General features: G+C 41.3%; 1 protein-coding gene across 3 annotated transcripts in view; it reads right to left on the bottom strand.

Moving 5' to 3' along the window:
• The window catches only part of SLC9A9 (solute carrier family 9 member A9), a 720,836-nt gene that overhangs the window by 444,045 nt on the left and 264,224 nt on the right, over positions 1 to 12,567 (bottom strand). For all 3 annotated transcript variants that reach the window (XM_027765886.1, XM_014593185.2, XM_006162296.3), the window contains exon 6: positions 7,707 to 7,812. In XM_027765886.1, coding sequence (XP_027621687.1) covers positions 7,707 to 7,812 — 106 coding nt within the window. The remainder of the gene's footprint in view (positions 1 to 7,706; positions 7,813 to 12,567) is intronic.

The raw sequence follows: 12,567 nt of genomic DNA, 5'->3' as shown, positions 1-12,567 counted from the left end.
AGTTAGTGTAATGGCTATGTTGCTGGACTCCCACGTAGTCAACCGCGGTTTGCGTCCCGGACCCGGTGGCTTGAAACTCACGCCGGTCGCGTGTGCGTGCGTGCCCAAGATCCTGAGAGGAGAATGGAGAAGACGGGATTGCGGCGTGACCATCCCCCCCTGGGGGGTGATTTCTCGCTTTCTGTCTCTATGTCTCTCTCTGTCTGTCTGGTGAGCGCACGCGCCCTATAGCAAAAATCTCTCCAAAAAAAAAAAAAAAGGATGAAAATAAAAATCACCTTTTATATAACATATGTAGTTTCTATACGTAAATTATAGATTAAATGTAAATACCAAACTATATCATTTTTATATTATGTGATGATTATTACTATGTGGCATATTTATAATTCTTATCTACATATACCCACACATAAATTTGGCTGTGACTTTTTGACCAAACTAGATATTATATATTTAAATTTCTTATTTACTTTAAAAATATGTTATAAATATCTTTTCACATCAATATATTTTTGTCTATATCATTTATTACATTACTTCATAAGGTCCCATGGTATTAATGTATTATAATTTACTCAATCAAATAGCAACCATAGTGCACAACTTCTCACTCAATCAATGCATTCATCTTCAAGGAAAAAATTGTTGCACATTCTCTTAGTTGCTGAATTTCTAGAAATATCACCAGATCAAAGAATTCACACATTCTAATGATTCTTAGTGTTACTAATTCACTTTTGTGAAAGATTTATCACTTTTCTGTTTTGTTTTGTTGTCAGTCATGTTGGAAGATTCCCATTTCCCAAATTTTGATTTACCTCAAGTACCATTATCCTTTTTTCAATTCTGAAGACCTAAAAAAGATTTTCTAGATAAACATTTCTATCCCTTTGTTGGTTTACTTTGTTTTATTCCATTATTAGTGAAGCTCATCTCATTTAGTAGAGTTATTGGCCATTTATATTTCTTCTTTGTTCATTGCCTTTTTATATCCTTTGCCAATTTCTCTATTATGTTTACTTTTTTGTTTTGTTTTGTTTTGTTTTTTTGAGAGGTTTTTGCTATAGGGCACGTGTGCTCACCAGAAAGACAGAGAGAGACAGAGAGACAGAAAGCGAGAAATCAACCCCCAGGGGGGATAGCCACACCTCAATCCCCTCTCCTCCATTCTCCTCTCAGGATCTTGGGCATGCACGCACAAGCCCCCGGCGTGAATTTAAGCCACTGGGTCTGGGACTCGAACCGTGGTCGGCTACATGGGAGTTCAGCAAAATAGCCATTACGCTAACTGCTGGTGCCATGTTTACTTCTTATGATTAGTCTTTGATAGGAGAAATAGCAACAACTAGAGAGGAGAAATAGCAACGACTAACATTTAACATGTAGAGAGTATTATGACCCGGGTGTTTTATGTTTAATCCCATCCAAAGAGGTAAGTCCTGTTTTATAAATGAGGCAGTTGAGAGAGATTGAGTAACATATCCAAGGTGACATAACTCGAAATTTGGCATAGTAAATGGACTGAAATTCATCATGAATAGTATAAAGATCATTAGCCTATCAACACGTGTGTTGAAAATGCTTTCCTTGGGGCTGGTAGGTGGTGTGGTGGTTAAAGGTACTGAATTCCCACATGGCCGACCATGGTTTGAGTCCCAGACCTGGCAGCTTGCTTTCGCACTTTCCCCCTTCCTCTCTCAGTTTCTCTGTCTGGTCAAGTTAAAAAATAATAATAACAAATGGAATTAAATAAATAAATAATTCTTTTCAAAAAAAGAAATGCTTTCCTTAGTTTTTCACTTCTTAAATTTTTTTTGTAGTGTTGTATGCCTGGTAGGACTACTTGACTCTCTAGTCTTTTTTTTTTTTTGGAGAGGTTTTCGCTATAGGGCGCGTGTACTCGCCAGACAGACAGAGAGAGACATAGAGACAGAAAGCGAGAAATCACCCCCCAGGGGGGATGTCACGCCGCAATCCCTTCTCCTCCATTCTCCTCTTGGGATCTTGGGCATGCACGCACATGTGCCCGGTGTGAGTTTTAAGCCACCAGGTCCGGGACGCGAACTGCTGTCGACTACATGGGAGTCCAGCGACATAGCCATTACGCTAACTGCTGGTTCCCTTGACTCTTTATTTTCACCAAATAAGTTAGTTTTTCTTTTATAGTTTTTGCTTTTGACATCTTGGACACTCGAAGATTTAAATGTAATTCAAATGTATTAAAAACATGCAGACAACATAAGGGTATATAGTAAAAAAATAAATTATTGGGTCATTGGAAAAGTCATGACATAGAAAAATACGTCATGACTTTTCTAACAATCCAGTATCTTTCCCCTCTTTGCCTAAACCATGCTCCTACATGGAAAAGGTATCTACCTTTAGTGATTTGTTTTATTTTTGTCTCATGGCTGCCCCATGACTCTTAAGTTATTAACACATTTCTTGATTTATTAACTACACACAGTATCTATTTCTTTCTTACTTTGAGAAATGTAGAAAGTTAATTTATTCCTTTTCTTCCCTCTCTCCTCCTCCACTTAACTTTTATGAATAATATCATTTTTGGTTGTGAGTATCTTTATAACATTAAGTAATATATACTTCAATCTTCATTTCATGATTTATCAGCTTCAGACACTATGTCTTAACTAAGTGGTTCGTTCACTCCTAATCGGGGAAATCACATGTAAAAATGGTTCTTCTTTATATTCCTTGGTTCATAAAATGCTATATTTATGAAGGAATGCTTCACTAGAAGCAGGTCTATCTTTAGTTATTTTAATAAAACCAGACAGATCTGTGTAAGTAGAATGAAAGGTATAGATATAAATGATGATATAAGTGATAATAAGTGTATTTTACTTATAGAGCATAAACTGAGTAGATTATAGAGATCAGAGATCCTTTTCAACTATATTGTTTTATTTATTGCTTAGAATAATTTTGTTATATATATGGAACAACCATTTTTACATTTTATAGATAGGAACAAGCATAGAGAGTTTATGGCTAGAGAGTCGACATATAGAGTGTATGTCTAGAGAGTCGTATAGGGTTGTGTGTGTGTGTGTGTGTGTGTGTGTGTGTGTGTGTGTGTGTGTGTCTAGCCAGCAGTCACTCTTCCTTTATCATGGCAATGTATATTTGTCTTCCTCCATCTCTGGTCTGGGTGTCTGTGCTTCTGAGTGAAGCTGGTTATACTCTCAAACTTGTGGAACATGGGACTCACAACTGAGCCAAAAATCGCAAGACAATCCCCCGGCCATAATATCAGTTCCAAGTAGGCCTGGAACGGCATCAGAATATGTAAGATGCGCTAAAATTTAGGCTGAGAATGGTGAGAGGAATATTCTTGGTCTAATTCTCCTGAAGAAAGAGACAGACAGCCCTGGGGAATGTGGAAAGCCGTCTTGTGACCAGAAGAGGAAGCCGACCTTGAAGAAGTTGAGTGAAAAAAGGAGTCTTGCTCAATTCACTGAGTCTTTTCCTGAGTCATTTCTAGTCCCCCTGTTTCGTTAAACTGACTAACGCTGATTCCTTTTTGTTTACCCAGTTTGGGTTGGTTTCTGGTCAACTATCATAGTTGTATAGTAAATTAATGGCAATTCTGCCACTGATCACTTGACTTCAAATCTAAACTTCTTTCTGCCCTATCATGCTGTCTCTGAAATTAGTGCCTTTGTTCAGGACTCAAAAACACACACTCCTCAAGGCCTCTCCAATACACATTTTGCTTTCCTTCATAACCTGATAAACAAGCTTTAGAAATGCAAATTCATCATGTGGAATTCATTCCTGGGTCAGTATGCATACATGTTTGGGCATGGCACTCCTGGTATACTTGAAATAACACTATGGGTCAAAGACAAGCTAATACCAAAACTTTTATGTTCAAGAAGGTTACTTTTTAGCACAAATAACTGTGAATCATTTTAAGCCAAAGGACCATGATACAACACCCACCACCCACTGCTATGTACAAAAGCCGTGGTCACCACATTCAATTATCAGCTGTCTGGAGCTCAGATACACTTAGCCTAAGAAAGAGTATTAGAATTAATCATTTGCGTCTTCAACCAGAAAAGCAGCTTTAATCTAAAATGTGGCTAAATACTAGGGCACAGTATTGTCAAAATAGTAATAATTAAAAATGGAAAAATACTAAAGCTGAAGAGCATTGTTCTTTAGCAAAGAGATTTGCTGGCAGAAGATGAGGTAAATGAAAATGAGTGGCCATTTGAAAGGGACTCTGGAGCCACTGTCAAAAGGTCAGTCATCAGTGACTTGGGTTCTTTCTTATACCTGATTTTTTTTTTTTTTTTTTGGAGAGGTTTTCGCTACAGGGCACGTGCGCTCGCCAGACAGAGAGAAACATAGAGACAAAAAACGAGAAATCACCCCCCAGGGGGGATGGTCACGCCGCAATCCCTTCTCCTCCATTCTCCTTTCAGGATCTTGGGCACGCACGCACACGCGCCCGGCGTGAGTTTTAAGCCACCAGGTCTGGGAAGCGAACCGCAGTTGACTACGTGGGAGTCCAGCGACGTAGTCATTACGCTAACTGCTGGTTCCCATTACCTGATTTCACATCAAAATGTATCACTTTTCCTTGATTTGAAAAAGCTCGATCACTATTCTTAAACTTCAAAAACACAAAGGTAGAACTAAGAAAGGGAAAACCTAAGAGGTTTTCGATTGTTCTTTTAATATACACTTCAAATATATAGACTCTGCTTTTAATACAGAAAGGCAAATATAAACATAAATCTAGTTCTGCACTGGAAGGGAATTGATGGAGGTGTGGGCAGGGGTTGCAAAGGGGCTGGAACTTTCTAGGGAAGACCAAGGTAAGAGTTGAAAGACTTCATTAGGCAAACCAGAAGCTAGGGAAGGCAACCCAGGAGAAGTGAACTCGGTCTGTGCAAGGGCAGGGAGGGGCCCTCCTGAGACTCATGTCAGGGTGCTATGCACTGTTTAGTGTAAAGAGGAAGAAAAGTAGAGAGACAAATGTTTGGAAATTTTAGCACGAAATCCAAGGAAAACCGTTAAATGATATTTAAATAGATCTTCTGTAAAGGAACTAGAAAATGGTTGGTAGATAGTGTGGGGATGGGGCATTACAAGGAGAGACAATACGTATATAGAAATCAGTGTCTAAAGAGATCGTTATGAATGTGTGAACTAAGCTTGAGAAGCAAGTGAGAATAAAATGAAGAAAACAGCGCAGGGAAAACCAAGTGGGTGGTAAGCAGCAAGCAGTAGATGGCCCTGGTGGAGAGGCAGTGGGTCCAGAACGTCATCGGTAGGAATCACTCAGCAGAGCTCACCGAAGGGGCTGGGGGGCTCTAAATGCTCCAGGTGAAAGAGCGAGCCTGTGGACATACGTGTGTGGACTTTTGGGGGTCAAACGTTCTTATGTAGAATTACTTTATTTTCAACTGGAATTCACTGGGGTTACCAGACATAAAGCTGTAAATGCTAAAGCTTGGGAGCACAAACTTTCAGCTAGAATGGCAAATGTCTCATGTCTAACAATCTTACCATTGTGTGAAACACATCTTATTATTTTATTTAGTTATTTTTTTGGAGAGATTTTTGCTAGAGGGCGTGTGTGCTCGCCAGAAAGACAGAGAGAGAGACAGAGACAGAAAGCAAGAAATCGTACCCCAGGGGAAATGGCCATGGTGCAATCCCTTCTCCTCCATTCTCCCTTCAGGATCTTGGGCACGCACACACATGCGCCCAGCGTGAGTTTAAGTTACCAGGTCTGAGACTCGAACCATGGTCTACTACATGGGAGTCCGGCGACATAGCTATCACTCCGACTGCTGGTCCCAAAACACATCTTATTATTAAGACATGAATAGAGTTATAGGAGGGGTACTGCCAGTCATACTCACATGTTGACTTTAGGAGCTACTAAAAAGACTGTCTCAAATGGTCCCAGGATGGAGCCAGCAGATGGCATAGCAGTGACCGTAGTGATGTAACCATTATGCCACCTGCTGGCCCCCTACATGGGTGACTGTGGTTCAAGTCCTGGACCTGGTAGCTTAAAACTCATGCTGGCATGTGTGCCTGTGTGCATGTGTGCCCAAGATCCTGAGAGAAGAATGTAGAAGAAGGGATTGGGCACGGCCATCTCCCCGGGGTGGGGTTGGGGGGACAGATTTCTCACCTTCTCTCTCTCTCTCTTTTCTCTCTCCCCAGCAGAGCACATGCTCCCTAAGGCAAAACCTCTTAAAATTTTTTTAAAAAGCCCAGGCTTGTGCTCACCAGTATCAACATTCATCCTTAGAGTGTGTGTTTAAATGGAAAACTACTGTGAATGCAAGTGCTCAAAGCAGAAAGGCCAGGCTTCCCCTAGGTTGTGGCTGCATGAGTCTTTGCCAAGCTCATTTGCACTTTGGTGGTTTTGCTTTGCTTGGCCTTTTACAACTTGGCAGCTCAGGAAGTAAAAATTAGGGACTCAGCAGATTTTTAGAATTTTTACTCCAAATGTTCCTTTAGTACTAGTATTTCTTGGACAAATTCCCAATGTCCTAACGCCTTGTTCGTGGTATGTCTTTAAAAGGACCCTTTAGCACATGAGAATCTGCATGGCTTTTGCTCTCACTTTGCCCTGGCTGATCCTTCCTGCTTGGCCTTTGAAAGCATTTCTCCATGACTAGGTGAAACGTGCATGTGTTTGGAAATTCTCATTTGAAAGCTGCTGAACTGGTGGCAACTTTGGGGTGGCAGTCTTAAGAAATGTCAACTGGCAAAGACAGAGAGAGAGAGAAAGAGAGAGAGAGAGAGAGAGAGAGAGAGATAAGTGCTGTTCTGTTGTCTTCGACTCCCCTCTGTGAGAGCTGACTTTTAAAATCCCTTGGTTACTTCACAATACATTTCCCACTGCATTTGAAGTCATTAACGCCCAGAATAGAATCCTGTTGTCACATTTAAGTATCAGATAGCTACTTTCTTAAGGGATATCTGACAGTTGCCCAAAATGTTGGTCTTAATCTAAAACTAAGAAGAGACCTCTGACATAGTGAAAGCCACTAAAGTGGCAAATTAAATGTAAATGTTAAGTGTCTAATGGGGAGGTGAAGAAAGAGCAGCGGTTCTCATCCCCAAAAGAAAATCTAACACGGAGGAAAATTACATTGGCTCTTCGCCGGGCTCCATCAGTTTCACCTGTCATGTGATGACTTAAAGATAAGTGCATTCCTATAAAGCATTATATTTACATTAAGAATTGAAAAGCGCATTCTGAGCCTCATGTTCCAACTCCAATCTGCCAAACTCATAGAAATAAAAAAGGTTTGTTTTAGTCCGTTATCTGCAAAGTGACTAGTATGAAGAAAAAAATTAAATAATACTGATTTGAAATGAGGAAAACTCATTTATGTGCATTTTAGGAACCTTAAGTGAATCAGCTAAATATACGCACTGAGGAAAAAAAAGATGTTATCCTCTGGGTCGTATCTTGTAATAAGCTGGAAACGTGAAACCCATTAATAGTTTTAGAAATTAGGTGCCTAATGAATGATGCCCATTACTGGAGATTTTCTATGATAACAATTCCTCAAAAGCTAGAAATTGCCTGTAACTCTTATGACATGAGAAAAGAGACTAGTAAAACCATCAGGAATTATCGCCAAGTGGAAGCGTCTTTCGCATGGTTAAGGACATGCAGGCTCGGTTCTGGTACTTACTATGTAAGGACGATAGCCACTGCATCGTTCAAAACACTCTCCCCAAACAAGAGTGTGTACAGGTCGGGGTCGACGTGCAGTTCGTGGAAAATGGCCAGCACCGTCACTAGGAATAAACATGCAGTTAGTTGGGGGACGGTCATAGAGTTTTCCTTGGTATAGTCACCTCTAAAACACATCTTTTTAATTCCTGATTTTCTCAAACTCATCTTCTATACCAAAATCAGACTTTTATTCCAAGACCGATCATGCCACATCTCTGCTTAGAGATTTCTCTAGGCTCTCTATTGTTTACAGAGAAAATTTGAGCTCCTTGGCCAGCCCTCTACAATTTGCATCCTGCTCATCTTCCTTTGTAACCCGGTCTTCCCCTTTGCTGCCTCTCTCAAGTCACACTGAACTTGCCATAATTTTTCAAACACACTGTATATCTTCTTTTCTTTTCTCTTCTTTTCTCTTTTTTCTTTTCTTCCTTCCTTCCTTCCTTCCTTCCTTCCTTCCTTCCTTCCTTTCTTTCTTTCTTTCTTTCTTTCTTTCTTTCTTTCTTTCTTTCTTTCTTTCTTTCTTTCGAGAGATTTTTACTATAGGGTGCATGCACTCGCCAGAGGGACAGAAAGCGAGAAATCATCCTCCAGGAAAGATAACCATGCCACAATTTCTTCTTTTCCAATCTCCTCTTGGGATTTTGGGCACACACATGCACCCGGTGTGAGTTTTTAAGCTGCCGGGTCCGGGACTTGAACCGTGGTCAACTACGTGGGAGTCCTGCAGAGTAATCATTACGTCATCTGCCAGTTCCCACACTGTATATTTTCTTAGCTATGTTTACATTTTCACTTTCTACCAGGGAAGCAATTTCTCATTCACCCACTACCATACCCCCACCTCCTTTCTTTAAACACACACACACACACACACACACACACACACACAAATTTCTTTCTACCAAAGACCTCTTTATTTATTATTTAAAACTATCTCATGTGCCTCCCTCCCAATCCCCTAATTCCTTGATAGAGACCTGGCTTACTCTTAGGATCTCAGCTTTCAGATCAAATCACAGAAGTTGTTAGAGAGGAACTGTGAGCGCTGGGAATAATGTTCATGTTTGTAACACGTGGTTTCTAGCCAATACTCAATACTGACGCATGGATGACTGAGTGAATGAATGAAAATCATTATAGTGGCCTGCCCCTGTAAAGGGAGAGGTGGTCAGCTCTCATCCGCTCCTGAGATCTCACTTCTCTGTAAAGACGGACTCAGTGTTTCTTAGAGCAGGACCTAAGAACTTGTTTCTGTTGGCCCGATGGATAGCTCTATGCAAGCACTTGTGTTACTTTGATGAGTACATCAGGACAGTAAATAGCCTCACTGATTCTCTCTGTTCATCAAAGCCACTCAGTGTCTTGATATCCGAACCAGCTATGTAAAGTGCGAACAGCAATCATTAGGAAAATTATCCATTGAATTGATTGTCAAGGGGGAAAGAAGGTGGATGAAAATGATATCGGTGCTACATTTTTAAGGCAGACTGGGTATTTTCATTTCTGTACTTTCCTATTTATTTCATGGACTATAAAGTTAGCAACTTTTATATAAAACTGTGCTATGAGAAAAAAAAATAAAACAAGAAAGGCATGTTGAGTTGGAGGGTTTTAGTTGGAACTTGTCCTACCACAGAAGGGAATCATGGAAGGGTTTTAATAAGAGGGAGGGGGAACCAGCAGTTAGGCTATGTCGCTGGACTCCCATGTAGTCGACCACGGTTCGCGTCCCGGACCCGGTGGCTTAAAACTCACGCTGGGCGCGTGTGCGTGCGTGCCCAAGATCCCAAGAGGAGAATGGAGGAGAAGGGATTGCGGCGTGACCATCCCCCCTGGGGGGTGATTTCTCACTTTCTGTCTCTATGTCTCTCTCTGTCTGTCTGGCGAGCACACGCGCCCTACAGTGAAAATCTCTCCAAAAAAAAAAGAGGGAGGGCCCAATCTGATTTGAACTTTGGAAAAGCTCAGCCAGTAGGGAAAAGGGCAGAATGGACGTGAGGCTGACGCTTTCTCAGAAGTTTCAGGCCAGGAAGAAGCCTGGATTCAGGTTCCCGCACATCCTACTCTCCCCTGCATATTCACTGACCTGGCTTCTGGTAGACCAATGACTACAGTGGTTTCAACTTCACTTACTGATAGTCATCTTTCCAGTGTGTTGCTAGCCCTGAGCACAATGTTCCAATAGAGCACATCTTTAACGAGTGAATAAAGAGAGAATGTCGGCAAACACAGGAGAGGAGACAGCACCTTCAAGACATGTGGGATGGAGAACTGGTGGGCTTGGTGCTTGGGAGGCAGCAAAGAATGACTCTGGATTTTGATTGATTGTACAACATGGTGACTGCGTTTTTATGATAATGTATGTTTGAAAATTGCTGAGAACAGATTTTGACTGTCTCACTACAAAGAAATGATGACAGGCATGTGAGATAATACATATGTTAATTAGCTTGATTTAGCCATTATACAGTGTAAATATATTTCAAAGCATCATGCTGTATGCTGTAAATATATACCATTATTTGTTAACTAGTAAAAAAAAATGCAGTTTTCACAAAACCTGCTACTACAAAAATTTTTTTTTAATGTTGTGAAGTGGCATGACAATAAGTCAGATCCCATTTTACTAGGCATTGAATCAATTTCATTATTCTAGATGAATAAGTCCTATTAGTCAGAATAGGCAAAACAGCAGAAATCTGCTCTTCACTAGCATGTAGCTGTTCACGTTTGCCATAACCTTTAGCTTTTGCAGGGGGTAGGACGAGGGGAGCAATCACTTCTGCTAAGTAAGCTGTGTTCTCCTTGCTAGATACCGTTTTAGAGCCTGCACCTAACCAAAACAAGGAAGTTTCAGCTGTGGGTTTTAGTTAACAGCATTTCCCTTATGCTGTGATCTTGTGGAATATAAACAAAGGTATGCTGTCCTCGGAAATTCTGTCATGGCCACTCTATTGTTGACTTGTGTTTCTGTAGCTGTTTGTATATTTTGAGCCCTGCAGATGACTAGACCCTACTTCCAGGGAGGTTTCCTAGGTTCACAAATAGGATGTGAGGCCCTAGGTTCCTTTCTCCACTTCCTCAGTAATGGAGTCTATTCTACACTTAGAGAGTGAACTTTGTACCTTTCCCAATAAGAGCTCTGAGCCTTGGAGAGGAAAGACTTTTAATTGAATATCCAGTTTTATTCAAAACTGCTCTGACATTCCCGTGATTCCTTTTGAACAAAGAACTGAACTTCATTTCATAAATGATATCCCACACGAAAGAGAAAGCTACGACTTTGCGCATTCCTATCTACCCTGTGAAGAAATGGAACGGCTTCGAAATAAAGCCAGGCAGTGTGTCCTACAAGAGGGAGTATTTTACTGGGACTACAAATGAGTCGAATAGGTGAGTCAGGAAATTAGCCACCCACTCTGCTGCTGAGGTTGGAACTTTATAAAAAAAAGTTTAATTAGCTCACTGGCAGGGCTCAGTCTTACGCACGATGTCCAAGACTATGTGTGGCACCTTCTGAGTAGAGAATCTCTTGGAATAGCCATGGACAATGCTTACACCAGCTCTGATAACACCTTGCTAGGTTTGTAAGGACAACTTTGGACAGAAGCTGGGCTAAAAAGCAATGCCTAGCTAGGTAAGTCTCTTGCGGCAGTGCAAGAACACTCCAGACACTGTGGAGGTAGGAAGGAAAGAAGACACAGTGTAATTTTTTAAAAAAATCTGATCTTGGGACCAGCATGTGGCATGGTGATTAAGGTGCTGGATTCCCCCATGGCCGACTGTAGTTCGAGTCCCGGACCTGCCGGTTTGCTATCTCACTCCCCCCCCCCTTTTTTTTTTCTCTCTCTCACTCTGGTCAAATTAAAAAATAATGACAAATTGAATTAAGTAAATAAATAGATCTGTAAAAGAATAAAAAAAAATCTGATCTTATCCTGGGATTTAGTTAGTTTTACCTTTATATCATACTTGAACTCCACTCATCATTTTTTTAAAAATATTTTTGCCATAGTGTGCATGTGTGCTCCAGAGAGAGAGAGAGACAGAGACAGAGACAAAGAATGGGAAGATGAGAAATCATTCCCCAGAGGGGATAGCCATGCCACATCCCCCTCGCCTCCAGTATCCTTTTGAGATTTGAGGCATGCACACACATGTATCCCATGTGATTTTCAAGCTACTGGGTCCAGGATGTGACCTGTGGTCAGCCATGAGGGAGTCCAGAGCCTTAGCCACTATCCTACCTGCTGGCCCCAACTCCACTCATTTCTTTTTCTTTTTTTTTTTTTTTTTGGAGAGATTTTCGCTATAGGGCGTGTGCACTCACCAGACAGACAGAGAGAGACAAAGAGACAGAAAGCGAGAAATCTCCCCCAGGGGGGATGGCAACACCGCAATCCCTTCTCCTCCATACTCCTCTCGGGATCTTGGGCACGCACACACATGTGCCTGGTGTGAGTTTAAGCCACCGGGTCCGGGATGCGAATCGTGGTCGACTACGTGGGAGTCCGGCGACATAGCCATTACGCCAACTGCTGGTCCCCCACTCACCTTTTAGTGGCAGATTTGAATGTTTCACTTGGGTCTTGAATTTCTTTTTCTCTATACACCCTGTCCTAGAGAAAAATCAATTTTGTCTCTCAGATTTGTACAAAAAAGACACAAGCACATATGGCCTTGCTCAAGTAGGTGACTGTGCGTGCACACACCCCCACCAATCGGTAAGTGAGCGCAGAGGGAATATGACACAGAATCACTGGAGATCTCTGAGAAAATGGTTTCAGCACTCAAACAGCAGGGCATTCTGGAGGGAA

Source organism: Tupaia chinensis, unplaced genomic scaffold (assembly GCF_000334495.1).
Source record: "Tupaia chinensis unplaced genomic scaffold, TupChi_1.0 Scaffold139833_1, whole genome shotgun sequence".
Classification (NCBI taxonomy): Eukaryota; Metazoa; Chordata; class Mammalia; order Scandentia; family Tupaiidae; genus Tupaia; species Tupaia belangeri.
The sequence above is the reverse complement of the archived record's forward strand: the minus strand, read 5'-3'. Positions and strand labels throughout refer to the sequence as shown.